Source organism: Heloderma suspectum, chromosome 4 (assembly GCF_057233095.1).
Source record: "Heloderma suspectum isolate Gila_16-S chromosome 4, 16-S_ref, whole genome shotgun sequence".
In the NCBI taxonomy this organism is placed as follows: Eukaryota; Metazoa; Chordata; class Lepidosauria; order Squamata; family Helodermatidae; genus Heloderma; species Heloderma suspectum.
In genome coordinates, this window is record NC_139461.1 from 184,433,362 (window position 1) to 184,448,622 (window position 15,261).

At 44.5% G+C, this 15,261-nt stretch overlaps 1 protein-coding gene across 1 annotated transcript in view; it reads left to right on the plus strand.

Annotated features, from left to right (window-relative positions):
- LOC146347830 (complement factor H-like) overlaps window positions 1–15,261 on the plus strand; it is a 68,208-nt gene that overhangs the window by 26,200 nt on the left and 26,747 nt on the right. The window contains exons 2-3 of the mRNA XM_084851470.1: window positions 4,922–5,113; window positions 14,926–15,031. Coding sequence (XP_084707596.1) covers window positions 4,922–5,113; window positions 14,926–15,031 — 298 coding nt within the window. The remainder of the gene's footprint in view (window positions 1–4,921; window positions 5,114–14,925; window positions 15,032–15,261) is intronic.

Sequence of the window (15,261 nt, forward strand, 5' to 3'; positions counted from 1 at the left end):
ATTGGCTGTCAAAAATTAGAGAAGTGCTGTGGACACAGGCTACCCTCGGGTTCTTCAGCTTTCATTCCAAACTCACAGAAATGGGTATGAGCCTTGTGCCACTTTGGCCTTGCTGACAAATGGGTACACCATGTTATCCACAGACATCCAAATGAGAGGCATTTTGGCTGGGTGATGATGGGTAGACTGTATAGAGCTTAAGCCATCACAATATAGATAAAACTATATTTTGGTGGAGAGGAGGCTGCCTTGTTGTGGCGAAGGGGCTTGCGTAACTCAGTGAAGCCATAAGCTATGCCGTGCAGGGCCACCCAAGACGGACAGGTCATGGCAGAGGGTTCTGACAAAATGTGGTCCACTGGAGAAGGAAATGGCAACCCACTCCAGTATTCTTGCCAAGAAAACCCCATGGAACGTATCACAATGCTAAAAGATATGACGCCGGAAGATGAGCCCCTCAGGTCGGAAGGTGTCCAATATGCTACTGGGGAAGAGCAGAGGGTATTTCCAAGTAGCGCCAGAAAGAGTGAAGCGGCTGGGCCAAACCCGAAAGGACACTCAGCTGTGGATGTGTCTGGCGGTGAAAAGAAAATCCGATGCTGTAAAGAACAATATTGTTTAGGAACCTGGAATGTCAGATCAATGAATCAAGGTAAGCTGGAGGTGGTCAAACATGAGATGGCAAGATTGAACATCGACATTTTGGGAATCAGCGAACTAAAATGGACAGGCATGGGCGAATTTAATTCAGGTGACCATCATATCTACTATTGTGGGCAAGAATCCCTTAGAAGAAATGGAGTAGCACTCATAGTCAACAAAAGGGTGGGAAAAGCAGTACTGGGGTACAATCTTAAAAATGATAGAATGATCTCAGTACGAATCCAAGGCAAACCATTCAACATCACAGTAATTCAAGTCTATGCCCCAACCACTGAGGCCGAAGAAGCTGAGGTTGATCGGTTCTATGAAGACCTACAACACCTTCTAGAACTAACACCAAAAAAAGATGTCCTCTTCATCATAGGGGATTGGAATGCTAAAGTAGGAAGTCAAGAAATCACCGGGATAACAGGCAGGCATGGCCTTGGTGTACAAAATGAAGCAGGACAAAAGCTAATAGAGTTTTGCCAAGAGAACATGCTGATCATAGCAAACACTCTTTTCCAACAGCACAAGAGGCGACTCTACACATGGACGTCACCAGATGGTCAATATCGAAATCAGATTGATTATGTCCTTTGCAGCCAAAGATGGAGAAGCTCCATACAGTCAGTAAAAACAAGACCTGGAGCTGACTGTGGCTCAGATCATGAGCTGCTTCTTGCAAAATTTCGGCTTAAATTGAAGAACGTCGGGAAAACCACTAAACCGTTCAGGTATGACCTAAATCATATCCCTGATGAATATACAGTGGAGGTGAGGAATAGATTTCAGGGATTAGACCTGATAGACAGAGTGCCTGAGGAACTATGGACGGAGGTCCGTAACATTGTTCAGGAGGCAGCAACGAAATCCATCCCAAAGAAAAAGAAATGCAAGAAAGCAAAGTGGCTGTCTGAGGAGGCTTTACAAGTAGCTCACGAAAGAAGGGAAGCGAAAAGCAAGGGAGAAAGGGGAAGATATAGCCAACTGAATGCAGAGTTCCAGAGAATAGCAAGGAGAGACAAGAAGGCCTTCTTAAATGAACAATGCAAAGAAATCGAGGAAAACAACAGAATGGGAAAGACTAGAGATCTCTTCAAGAAAATTGGAGATCTCAAGGGAACGTTTTGTGCAAAGACGGGCATGATAAACGACAAAGAAGGCAAGGACCTAACAGAAGCAGATGAGATTAAGAAGAGGTGGCAAGAATACACAGAAGAACTATACAGGAAAGATCTGAATGTCCCTGATAGCCATGATAGTGTGGTCACTGAACTTGAGCCGGACATCCTAGAGAGTGAAGTCAAGTGGGCCTTAGGAAGCATTAGTAACAACAAAGCTAGCGGAGATGACAGTATTCCAGCTGAGCTATTTAAAATCCTAAAAGATAATGCTGTTAAAGTGCTGCATTCAATATGCCAACAAATCTGGAACACTCAACAGTGGCCGCAAGACTGGAAAAGGTCAGTTTACATTCCAATTCCAAAGAAGGGCAATGCCAAAGAGTGTTCAAACTACCGCACAATTGCGCTCATTTCACATGCCAGCAAGGTGATGCTCAAAATCCTACAAGCTAGGCTTCAGCAGTATGTGAACCGAGAACTACCGGAAGTACAAGCTGGGTTTCGAAGAGGCAGAGGAACTAGAGATCAAATTGCCAACATTCGCTGCATCATGGAGAAAGCAAGAGAATTCCAGAAAAACGTCTATTTCTGCTTCATTGACTACGCTAAAGCCTTTGATTGTGTGGATCACAACAAACTGTGGCAAATTCTTAAAGTGATGGGAGTACCAGACCACCTTACCTGTCTCCTGAGAAACCTGTACGAGGGTCAAGAAGCAACAGTAAGAACCAGACATGGAACAACCGATTGGTTCAAAATTGGGAAAGGAGTACGACAAGGCTGCATATTGTCACCCTGCTTATTTAACTTATATGCAGAGTACATCATGAGAAATGCCGGGTTGGATGAATCACAGGTCGGAATTAAGATTGCCGGAAGAATTATCAACAACCTCCGATATGCAGACGATACCACCCTAATGGCAGAAAGCGAAGAGGATCTCAAGAGCCTCTTGTTGAGGGTGAAAGAGGAGAGTGCAAAAGCTGGTTTGAAACTCAACATTAAAAAAACTAAGATCATGTCATCTGGCCCTATCACTTCCTGGCATATAGAAGGGGAAGAAATGGAAGCAGTGACAGATTTTACTTTCTTGGGCTCCAAGATCACCGCAGACGGTGACTGTAGCCATGAAATTAAAAGACGCTTGCTCCTTGGGAGGAAAGCTATGGCCAACCTAGACAGCATAGTAAGAAGCAGAGACATCACCTTGCCGACAAAGGTCCGTCTAATCAAAGCTATGGTTTTCCCAGTAGTAATGTATGGCTGTGAGAGCTGGACTATAAGGAAGGCTGAGCGCCGAAGAATTGATGCTTTCGAACTGTGGTGCTGGAGAAGACTCTTACGAGTCCCCTGGACTGCAAGGAGGTCCAATCAGTCCATCCTAAAGGAAATCAACCCTGAGTGCTCATTGGAAGGACAGATACTGAAGGTGAAGCTCCAATATTTTGGCCACCTAATGCGAAGAGAAAACTCCCTGGAAAAGTCCCTGATGCTGGGAAAGACTGAAGGCAAAAGGAGAAGGGGACAGCAGAGGATGAGATGGCTAGATAGCATCACGGATGCAATGAATATGAACTTGAGCACGCTCCGGGAGAGAGCGCAGGACAGGAAGGCCTGGCGTGCTATGGTCCATGGGGTCACGAAGAGTCGGACACGACTGAACGACTGAACAACAACAACAACAACAACAACAAGGCAAGTATATTCTATGGCTCCTGTGCCTCTCTGGCAGTTCCAGAGCCTTAACACTGTTCCTGGCAGCTTTTCAGGCTGTGTGCCTTCCAGAATAAAAATGGATTCCTGACCCATATTGTCAGGGTTATGCCAATTGGAACCACAGCACACAATACACTTGTCAGAGGGCCAGCACTGTTGCAACTCCTCTGTAACACGTTGCAGAGTACAGGACCTGGGCCCTGTCTTCAGGGGTGATTTCCAGAAGATTGGGACCATTTGGAGGTCCTTTGTGGCACATGACATCATGGCTAGTCTGCAGCCACCCTGAAGTTTACTTGTGAGGAAGCCACATTTTTGCAGAGTACTTTTTCATTAATTCAGCTCCTCCGCAGTTCAGCTGCTGTGCACCCATCCCTCCGCTTTAAATTCAGTATGATTAGGCATTCCTAGGGGTGTGTTTTTCACCTGGCTGTGACCTCAGTAACCTAGGTAACTAGAGGAACTAGCCTGCCTTTCCAGCACATCAAAGCGCTAGAACACTCTTCCATGCCTTCAGAATCACACTATACTTCCTTTTCGCCAGTGGGAGTAACTAGCCTCCATTTCCAAACCCAGCCCCATTGAGAGCCATGATTTAAGTGCTTCTCTGATGCTTGTGTTACTTCACTGCTTCTCTGCATGGAGGGAAAGGGCTGGATGGAGTTGCCTCCCTCTGCTAGCACTGCGGCTGTTGCTGCCACTGCTGGCCACCTCCTCTCTGCCCTCTCCTGCATTCTTTAGGTTTCACTGCATCACTTTATCAATATAGCGAAATACTGGGGCTGCAGGGCTCGCACTCCTCTCTCTAGATACTTAGTTATCAAAACAGTGCAGCTCCGTTTGTCTCAATGGGAAAAAGACGCTACAGATTCTCAATGGGGAGAAAGCAGGTAACAGAGGCTGCTCGGGGGTTTTATGACTGGGCAACACAGGTTGCAGACTGAGAATGGGTGAAGCAGCGAGATCCCTGTATTTACTCTTTGGAAAAGGAGGAAGGGGGTGGGAGCTCTAACTCCCTGACTGTTGGCTGGAATGGGACAAAATTGCATTGGTGGGGTGCTCTCATGCTTTAAGATGCTGTTGGGTATAATAACGTGGTAGCTCGGGGGAACCTGGACAGGGAGGGAAACAATCCTCTCTCATTGGTTGAGCAGCACCTGCCGGGTTGATGATGTTCAGTACGATACCCCCCACCCAACCTGGAAGTATGTTGCTTTCCAGCACCGTGGGACCCATGAAAAGCAGATTTTAAAGTTACGGTACACTCGGCTTTTCTTGCTTCGTATGTCCCTGGCGAACCAAAGCCGATTCCATGAAAATCCGAACAATACTCCAACATGCTTCTCATTCTGTTGTCGTGAAGACACACACACACCCCGGACATTTCTTGATGCTTTTTCAAGTACACTGATGCTTTTTTTCTCACTTGTATCTAGTTCAAAATGGCTGTGGACCACAACCTCGGAGAGACCGTGAAGCACCTGTAGACTTACCAGGCAAAGAGTCCTATTCGCATGGCGAAATAGTATCATACCAGTGCCGGCCTGGGTACATAAAACTTGGACGCATTAGATTTCAGTGTAACAATGGAAGCTGGGAACAAGTCCTCCCAGCTGTGGAATGTAGAAGTAAGTATCAGCATAACTTTGAAAAATTCACAAAAGCAAAACATAGAAAAACTTGAGCAATTTTTTAATACTTTCTGATCAGCATTAGCGAGTCCCGTTACTTAATATTTTGAACTAGATTTTTTAAAAGCTATGATATTATATGTTATCTATTACTTTGATTCATTTCACTTTGTAACACTTTTTTGCTGCCTGACATTTGGATTCCCTGATTTGATTCCACTCAAAGAGATGGAGACAATTCATGTTTACATTTTTAATTGAAAATATCAGTAGTGCTGTAAAAGGTATATGTTAATAACAACAATAGGAAGCTAAGGGCCAAACTAGATGTTGCGAAGAGCATATGGCTGCTGCCATGAATAATAACTCTGCATCTCACTCCTAACATCTTACAAAAGGTGTGTGTGATATCATCACATTTCAGACTTTCCTCACCCAGCTCTTCAGGACTAGATGCCAATGAAGTGAAACAGGAAAAGGAAAATTATTTTAAGAAATAGTTGTAACTTATTTTCAGACTATATACATATAACAAAAACAAAGAGGAAATTTAGAGCATATAACAAAAACATCAGTGCACATTGAATGTACATTTCAGAACGTTCAGTGATGAGCTCTTCTACCACAATTATGCCAAGAGAATTAAAAATTTAGAGATGTGACATGAAATAAACCAGCCTTCCCCAACTTGGTGCCCTCCAGTTGTCTTGGACCTCAACTCCTATCAAAACCAGCCCGCATGGCCAGCGGTCAGAAACAGGGATGGACCACTGTGCACCGGACCTCAGCCAGCCACCTGCCCCTATTTGCTGTGCTGCCTGCCAAGATGGGCAGTCTGTGAGTGCCTGGCAAGCAGTGCGCAGCTGTCTGCTTCCTCGCTGAGATGCCATTTTGTGGAAAAATTGCAGCTCATTCGAAAACATCCAGCTGCAAAAATGGTGGATGTAAAGGGACCATTTAAGTAAGATTCCAGGCATTAATGGTCCATTTACTCCTGTAATCTTGCATAAATGGCCCCTTTACAACCACTTTTTGTGCAGATGGATGATTACGAACAAGGATGAGCAACCATTTTCCCACAAACTGGAAAGGATGAGCCACCACTTTTCCTTTGTGAGGAGGAAGCAGGTGGCCACATGCTTGCCTGACTTGGCACACACCGAGCTGGGCAAGCAGGGGAATTCATGGACTGGCATCTGGGGAGCCAAGGCAATGATTTCTTGCCAGGCTTCAAGCCCCAGCCAGACAGCCATGACATCCGTAGTCAGAAAGCTGGGGGTTATAGTCCAAAACAACTGAAGAGCACCAGGTCGGGGAAGGCTGAAATAAGCTTATTTCTTAATCAAGTTAGTAGCATGTCTTTTCTAAGGGACCTTTGAGTGATGAGTGGTCTGGAACGTGAGGTATTTCTATTGATACAAGAAATTAATAAGAATCATGCCATCAAAACCCATCCTGCTTGGCTGTAGCTCTAGCTAACTGACTTTGATGAGTTAACTTTTATGCAAAAGTGGAACCCCAGCTTCTTTTCAACAATCTTTCCATTGTATTTCTGGAGACCATTTTCTAGGGATGGCGGAGAATTCCGCCACGGATTTCAGTGAGGCCGAATGCACCAGCCCCCCGAAATCTGTGGCGGAACGGCCTGCCACCCCCCCCATGCCCCCATGGATCCCCCCAGGACAAGACTTACCTGGGGCGGATGTTCCGAATGGTGGCGGCTCCAGCGGCGGCAGCGGCGGCTGGCCTTCCGACCGGCTGCCGCCGCCGCCATTTGCAGTCTGGTCTGTTGTGTTGTGTTTTTTTTTACCCAGACGTGATAGGCTATGTAAAGACTTACATAGCCTATCACGTCTGGGTAAAAAAAAAAAAAGGCGTACGCAAATGGCGGCAGCTACAGCGGCCGCCATTTGCGTTCCTTATTTTTCGCCGCTTTAGTCTATATAAATATTTATGTAGACTATTACAGCGAAAATAAAGGGGAATGCAAATAGCGTAGTGGGCACTATTTGCGTCCCTTTTTGATTCGCCATTTTAGGCTACGTAAATATTTTTATAAATCAGTTTTTATATTTATATAAACCATAGCCACCGCCATTTGCGTACGCGTTTTTTTTTAACCCAGACATGATAGGCTATGTAAATATTTACGTAGCCTATCATGGTTGAATACAGGGACGCTAACAGCGGCGGCTACGGCAGCCGCCATTTGCATCCCTGCTACCCAGCGGCCGGATGTCCGGCTGCTGGTGGAGCTGGCCAGCAGCTCCACAGAATCCCCGCGGAGCGGAGCCAGCCAGGCAGGACTCTGGGGGGGGACGGAGCACCTCCCCCCCATCGAGGATTCCGGGGGATGGGACAGCGCACCTACCCCCCCACTGCAAAGCAGATCCGCGAAACAGTAAGTGACTTTCGTACATCCCTATGATTTTCCAATGTTTTTCTATTTTAATCTTTGCCACTACTAACAAGAGTTTGACCCAATCATTGTGGATATAGACAGAAGTAGAGGTGTTCAATTTCTGGACATTTTGAAGCTATGGAACTAGGGATGGCAGAGGATTCCTCCACAGATCACGGTGAGGCCAGTGCATTTGGCCCCCCGAAATCTGTTGCGGAATGGCCTACCACCCCCTGCCACCCTGCAAATCCCCCCTGGGACGAGACTTACCTGGGGCGGATCTTCCGGGCGGCGGCAGCTCCAGCAGTGGCGGCTGGTCTTCTGACTGGCTGCCGCCGCCGCCATTTGTGTATATATATATATATTTTTTTACAGAAACGTGATAGGCTACGTAAGTTTTTACATAGCCTAAAACATCTGGGTAAAAAAAAAAAAGGCATACGCAAATGGCAGCGGCTACGGCGTTCCTTAGTTCGGGCCGTCTTAGTCTATGTAAATATTTACGTAGACTAAGATGGCGAAAATAAGGGGAACGCAAATAGCGTCCGCTATGCTATTTGTGTTCCCCTTATTTTCGCCGTCTTAGTCTACATAAATATTTACGTAGACATTTGCATATGCGGTTTTTTTTTTCTTCCCCAGAGCCCTCCACAGCCGGAAATCCGGCTGCAGACGGCTCTGGCCTGGCTGGGCCTGGCCGGCTGTTCCGTGGAGCTGCTGCGGAGCACAGCCGGCCGCGGAGGATTCCGGGGGGGAGGAACGGATCGCCATCAACATAATCCGCGAAAGGTAAGTGACTTCCGTATATCCCTATATGGAACCTGCTCTATCCTCGTTACTATTAAATACTCTGTAAGTTCAGCTAACATCTGAGTTTTAAACTTCTCATCATTGAGAAGCATTAAAACACCAAAGACCGGACGCCCTAGGAGTATCAGAAAACTGCAGTTCCAAACATACTGGGACATGGTCTGACACTAGCAATGTGTTAATCTTGCAGTCTTTAATTTGACCTACTAAAGATGTAGAAATCAAAAAGTAGACTAATCTAAAGCAATTATAGTGAACTGGTGAAATAAAAGTATACTCTCTGTCAGCAGGATGTAAAATTCCCCAAGCATCAGTTAAACCATATTCCATCATATAAGCCTGGAGTGCCAAACTCAGAACAGATTGGGTCTTAGGAAGAGGTGTACTCCTATCTAACAAAGGATCTAAGGATTAACAAAAGATTTGTAAAATCCCCACCCACAATCAAATAATCATAAGCAATATCAACCAGTTTAGCAAAACAATCATGAAACATAGCCGGAGAATCAATATTTGGCCCATATATATTGATCATAGCAATTAATTTACCCATATACTTTCCTACCAGAATCAAAAAATGCCCCTCAGTATCAAGAATCACCTGTTGAACTGAAATAGAAAGTTGCTTATGAATTGAAATTGCAACCCCTTTCCACCATGTTGAGGTATCTGTGATACCAACCCAGCCTTACCAACCGAGTCCTTTCACAACATCTGTCGATCTGTATCCAAATGGGTTTCTTGTAAAAAAGCCATGTCAACATTAAGCTCTTTTAACTAGGGATATCAGAGAATTCTGCCACGGATCTCAGTGAGGCCGAATGCTAGTGCATTCGGTCCCCCGAAATCTGTGGCGGAACGGCCTGCCCCCCCTGCCCCCCCGTGGATCCCCCCCGGGATGAGACTTACCTGGGGCGGATCTTCTGGGTGGCGGCGGCTCCTGCCGCGGCGGCGGCGGGCAGTCTTCCGACCGGCTGCCGCCGCCGCCATTTCAGGCTTGTGTGTGTGGGGGGGAAAAGTGATAAATCTTTACGTAGCCTATCATGGTTGGGGGTGGGTTTTAAAAAAAAAAGCTTACGCAAATGGCGGCGGCTATGGCCACCGCCATTTGAATTCCTTCTTTTTACCGTCTTAATCTACGTAAATATTTATGTAGACTATGACGGCGAAAATCAAGGGGAACGCAAATAGCGTAGCGGGTGCTATTTGCGTCCCTTTTTCATTCACCGTTTTAGCCTACGTAAATCTTTATGTAGGCTAAAATGGCAAATCAAAAGGGGACGCAAATAGCGCCCACTACGCTATTTGCATTCCCCTTGATTTTCGCCATCATAGTCTACGTAAATATTTACGTAGATTAAGACGGCCAAAAAGAAGGAACGCAAATGGCGGCGGCTGTAGCCGCCACCATTTCCGTATGCGGTTGTTTGTTTGTTTTTTTACCCAGAGCCCTCCGCGGCCGGAAATCAGGCTGCGGACGGCTCTGGCCAGGCTGGGCATGGCCGGCTGCTCCGCAGAGCTGCCGCAGAGCACAGCCGGCCATTCGAGGATTCCGGGGGGAGGAACGGAGCGTCTCCCCCCCCGGCCAGGATTCCGGTGGGAGGGACGGAATGCCTCCCCCCCACCATCAACATAACCCGTGAAAGGTAAGTCACTTTCGTACATCCCTACTTTTAACTTAGAACTCTTTTCTGTTTGTTTGCATTTCGCAGCCCCTGTCGTTCCATGAAGTCACGTTAAACATTGAAAAAACAAAAGCAAATTATTTGCCCCTTCGCCCAAACACATCTTTCCAAATTTACAAACAATAACTAAATTTATATACCATAAGTGGTATAACAAATGCATCCTTAGTTTACATTTAGGACTGACTATTTCAGATATCATCAGAATAGTGCCCATTATTGCATAGAAACTGAGAAAAAAAATAAAATTATTCAAAAATATGAATAGTTGAAAATAAAAAACCAAAATAAAAATAAAACTCAAATAATCCAATTTGTGTCCACCTCTTTTATCTAATAGCAAAAAAGTGCCAGAAACCCCCCCAACAAACCAAAACAAAAAACCTAAACAAAAGCAAAAAATAAAACTTTTGCCTTTCATTTGGACTAACATGCAACCGCAGTACTCAGCTAGGTCCCTCCTGCATATTGAATACACAGAGCAAAATTGCAAACATGCAAATTTAACCAGCAAGAAATAGTGATAACAACAATAAGTAAAACAACAACAACAACAGGTATTTTAGGTAATGTTTTATCTAGAGATATATTCATATATTCACACACACACACTCACACACATACATACAGATATGTGTATATATATATATATATATATATATATATACACATACATACATACATACATACATAACCTTATTAAACTAAACTTGATGTGTTAATTACATATAACCTGTATTTAATCAAAATGTGTAAATAGACACACTTGAGAACAGAAATTATATATATATATATGGTTATAGATATGCAAAAAGAGAAAGAAAAGGAGGGGGGAAGAATAAACAAAGAAAAAGGTGGGGGAGAAGCAGTAGTATGCAATGAAATTAGGTCTGGCATGTCGCCCAGACTTGATATGAAAGAACACCAGTGCAAAACCCAAAGGAAACATGAAAACACTGAGAAGCAGCCATAGGGAAAAAAGAAGAAGAAAGTGGCTGAATTCCATATTCAAGCAGCAGAGGAAAATAGATCCTTCATTTTAATGCCAGTGAGAAATGACTCTGCAGCATCTGAACTTAAAAACTTCATATGGCCTTCCAAAAAAAAAAAAAAAAATCTAACCAGAACAAACCCAGAAACACAAGACTCTGTAGAACAAAACCCAAACTGTCAAGAATGTACATTTTCTTCCATAATCTATCAGTAAGATCTATCAGGAAAAGATACATTAGATAAATAATTGTAATAAGGAATGGAAGAAGTAACTATGCTGGGTACCTTACACAGAGAATTAAAAAAACATTTTCCCAATGGCTTCTTTATTTCCAGACATTTTACATCTCTTGACTTTCTATAAAACTGTCCTTACTGCATAGCTTTTATGGGGGGAATGAAGACTGGGTAACAATATAGAAACACCTTGTCTTAAATTCTAAAAGAAAATATTTCAAAATCCAAAGCTGCTCAATTTTTCAGTAAAACAAGTAAAAATGGTCCTCGGGAAAACTGGGTGGGTGTGGGGAAATCAATAAAAAAACAAACAAACCAGGGCTTCACATCTCTAGACAGAACAACTAATAAGGGGTCAGGTAATACGATCTGACATGATCTGAGACAATACAGCTTTCAATAAAGTTTTTACAATGGGATAGGACCACCACATGTGAGTAAGAGTGCCTTGTTCCCTGCATTGTCTCCAACACAGTGTTGCTCTTTTATTGATGTGGTGTAGCTTTATTGGTGTTAAATGCCACCAATGTATTAGATGAGAGTGGACTCTCTTATGGTGGTTAAAATTGTTCTCAGGGGAGCTTCGCACCACATTGCTTCCCAGTCTACAGCTGGTATAGTTACCCCCACTACCACTTCAAGGCCTCCAAGGGTACCACTCCAGCTTGTTATCAATACTTCCAAACACTTTTCAAAGGTGGCCCTATGTAGAGTGTGTAACGTTTGTCCCAACAGGATGTAACTAGGCTGTGTATTATTCTGGGCAAATTGCACATTAGCCAACACACTCCTGGCCACCCCCAACAAAAATTAATCCTGGGCATCCAGGTCCAGGGCTGAATCCAGGAGTACACCAAAACTAAGAACCTAAGTCTTCAAGGGGAGTGTAACCAAGTCCAATACAGGTTGAATCCCTCTTCCTTGATCTGCCTTCCATCTGACCAAGAGCACCTGTTTTGTCCTCATTAAGCTTCAATTTGTTCACCCTCATCCAGTCCATTACTGGCACCAGACACTGATTCAAAAAGTGAACAGCTTCCTTGGGTTTAGATGGAAAGGAGAGATAGAGCTGAGCATTGCCAGGCTGCCAGCAGTTTCAGGCATATGTTAAATAGCACGGGGAAAGATGTTACCTTGAGGGATACCATAGGCCAATGGTCATGGTGTTGAACTGGAGTCTTCCAGCACCGCCTTCTGAAATCGCCCTTCCAAAAAGGACCAGAATCAACAGTTCCTAAAACAGTTCCTTCAAGTTCCCTGCCAATCAGGCAGTCCAGAAGGATACCATGGTCAGCATCTCAGTAGATGCTCCCAGGCTTTGGAACTAAAGCTGTTGTGTTGCAGGCAGCACATCCTTGCTTGCACATGCACCATGATGGGTAAGTTTCATGTGTACACAGAACATAGGACCAAAAAGGGACCTTGGCCTGATTGCGTTGAGCTCTTATTCCAATGGGGAATAGGTACTTCTAGGCTGGGGAAACTCCGCTCAAACACTCTCATTAGACTTAAAAACAAAACAAGATTTATTTTTTAGAGCAACAGTAGAAGAAAAGGAGTCTTTTCCAATCATTCAAATGTGCAATAGAAAAACTTAAACTGTCCACTGGTTAAACTGGTTAAAAGGTGTTTATTATTGTTCTTACTATTGCTAGACGTTTTAGTTATTAATGCACCATTCTCAGTCCCAGAGCTCCAGGGCTGCTTCACCCACTGAAAAGAGATTTGAAAGATATCCCAAGAAGCCTCCAGTATCGAATTACAACACACACACACACACACACACACACACCACAGCAGTTGTTGTCCCATAACCAGGCCTGAAGCCATATTGAAATGATACAGGCTTGGATTTTTGTATTTAGGGCTTCACCACACGAGGCTAAAATCCCACATCCTTACCGGGGCTTCTGTTTCCAGATTTTTTGTAGGATTAAGATCAGCTCCTTTACACAGGCTGAGAAGTGCTGTTTTTATTTCTCGGCAAGTTCTATATGTTTCATTTTACAGCCACTAGATGGCGCTGCTGTTATAGTGCCATTACAGAACTACACAGCAATAAAGCACTTCGTCATGCTTCCTTGAGAAAAATTGGACTTCCCCCACATTTTACAAACATAGGATAAAGTTCATAAACCACAGGAGGGGCCCCAGAGGTGGATGACATCATGTAAAGGACCCACAAACTTCCACGAGTAACCAATCCTGACTGCACAATATAAGCCTTGCGTGGAGAAGCCCTAAATCTCTGATCCGATGGATCCCCTTTCTTCCCAATCTTTATATTGGTTATATTTTGGATGGGGGGAGGTGAACATCAGATTGTCCAAAAAGGGTAAGAGTGGGGACATATGTAGAGTTAATTCCTTGTTCCACACCTTTGAAGATTGGAGCGTTGATCACAGAAAGGTATTTAAGATTTTTTCTAACATTTGAATGATTTTTGGTGGGCAAGAATGGAATTGCCTGGGATGTACAGATTTGATGCATTACCTCTATGGATACCCACAAGTTCCTGACTATTGCATATTATTCCTAATTGTTGCTTGATCTGAAAGGCCTAATAATACATTTTAAAGGGTGGAAATCACTGGCTTCCCTCTTTATGGCACCTGGGCCAAACTTTCTTGCTAAGACTTAGTTGTTTCCCTCCTGTACAAAACCTTTCCAATGCAGTTTGCCACCTTTTGCAATATTGATACTGGAATATTTTAGAAGAGAGACAAGAACTGGGGAAGTAACACTGTCTTTATCATGGCAATGTTGCCTACTAAGGTAAGTTTCAGGCTGGGTCAGGTACACAATTCCTGTTTCATTTTCCCCAGCAGTGGGTCATAGTTACGCTTTGTGAGTTGCCTCATCTGTTAAATATTTAGGCATAATAACAACAAAATAAGCACCCTGTAAGGTCAAATAAGAAATCACGTGAATCAGGCCTGGCATCAGGGGTTGGCATGGCCAGGCCAGCATCCCTGACCATGCCAATGCCTAAGATGGCAGGTTCAAAGTGGATGGCCTTTGCAGGAATAGTAGCCAATTAGGAGTAGGGATGGTGTGGGCATCCAATCAGATCTGGGAATCCAGCACCCCCCCCCGCCCGCTGCCCCAAGTTGTGCCTGACAAGCCCCTGCCCCTTCAACCCCACCCCACCCCTGCTTGCTGAGCCACCCACACTCAACCCAGGCCCGTCTGGCGATGTCTGTGCCCGCCATTTTGCGAAAAACATGGCAGGTACAGATACATGCACATTTGCTCATCCACAAAATGTAACCATGAATGCAGAAGGTTACAGGCATAAATAGGCCATTTTACGGAAGAGCAAATGTACACATATTTGTGCCCACCATTCATTCATTCATTCATCTAGCAAAATGGCAGGCACAGAGTTCTCCAGACTGGCCCTGGGGTGAGTGCGTGCTCAGTGAGCAGGGGCAAGGGGGTCAGGTGCAGGTCCAGGGGTGTGTGAGTGGGGGCAGGGGCTTGGCAGGCACCCGGAGAACCCAGGGGTGTGTGCCTGTCCATCCCTAATTAGGAGGGAATCAGTGGTGTGATTATGTTTGGACGTCATCCAAAATTAATGCACATCCCTAATCACAACCTCTAGGTTGGCTTCAAAACACCACATTTTCTAGCTCCATGTATTATGTTGAATTACATGTTAGTTCTTGTTTTTCAATTTACAGAAAAGTCTTGTGGATATCCTGGAGATCTTCCGTTTGGCTCTTTTGACCTCATCCATGAAGAAGAATTTGTCTTTGGTGCTCGTGTTGTGTACCGGTGTGATGAAGGGTAAATCTCTTTTCTTCTTCTTCACATTGTTTGTTATGTATAATACACACACACACAATACCATTTTAAGAATATTGAATTTAAAGGGACAGAATTCTATTCTAGGCCTTCTGCAGCTCCCCCAACTGTCACATTATCAATGAGGTTGAGATGTTGGAAGGAAATGGTAGAGATAGAGGGAGACCCCTCTTGCTTCTCATTGCCACTACCCTTCCTAGCTTTAACAGGAA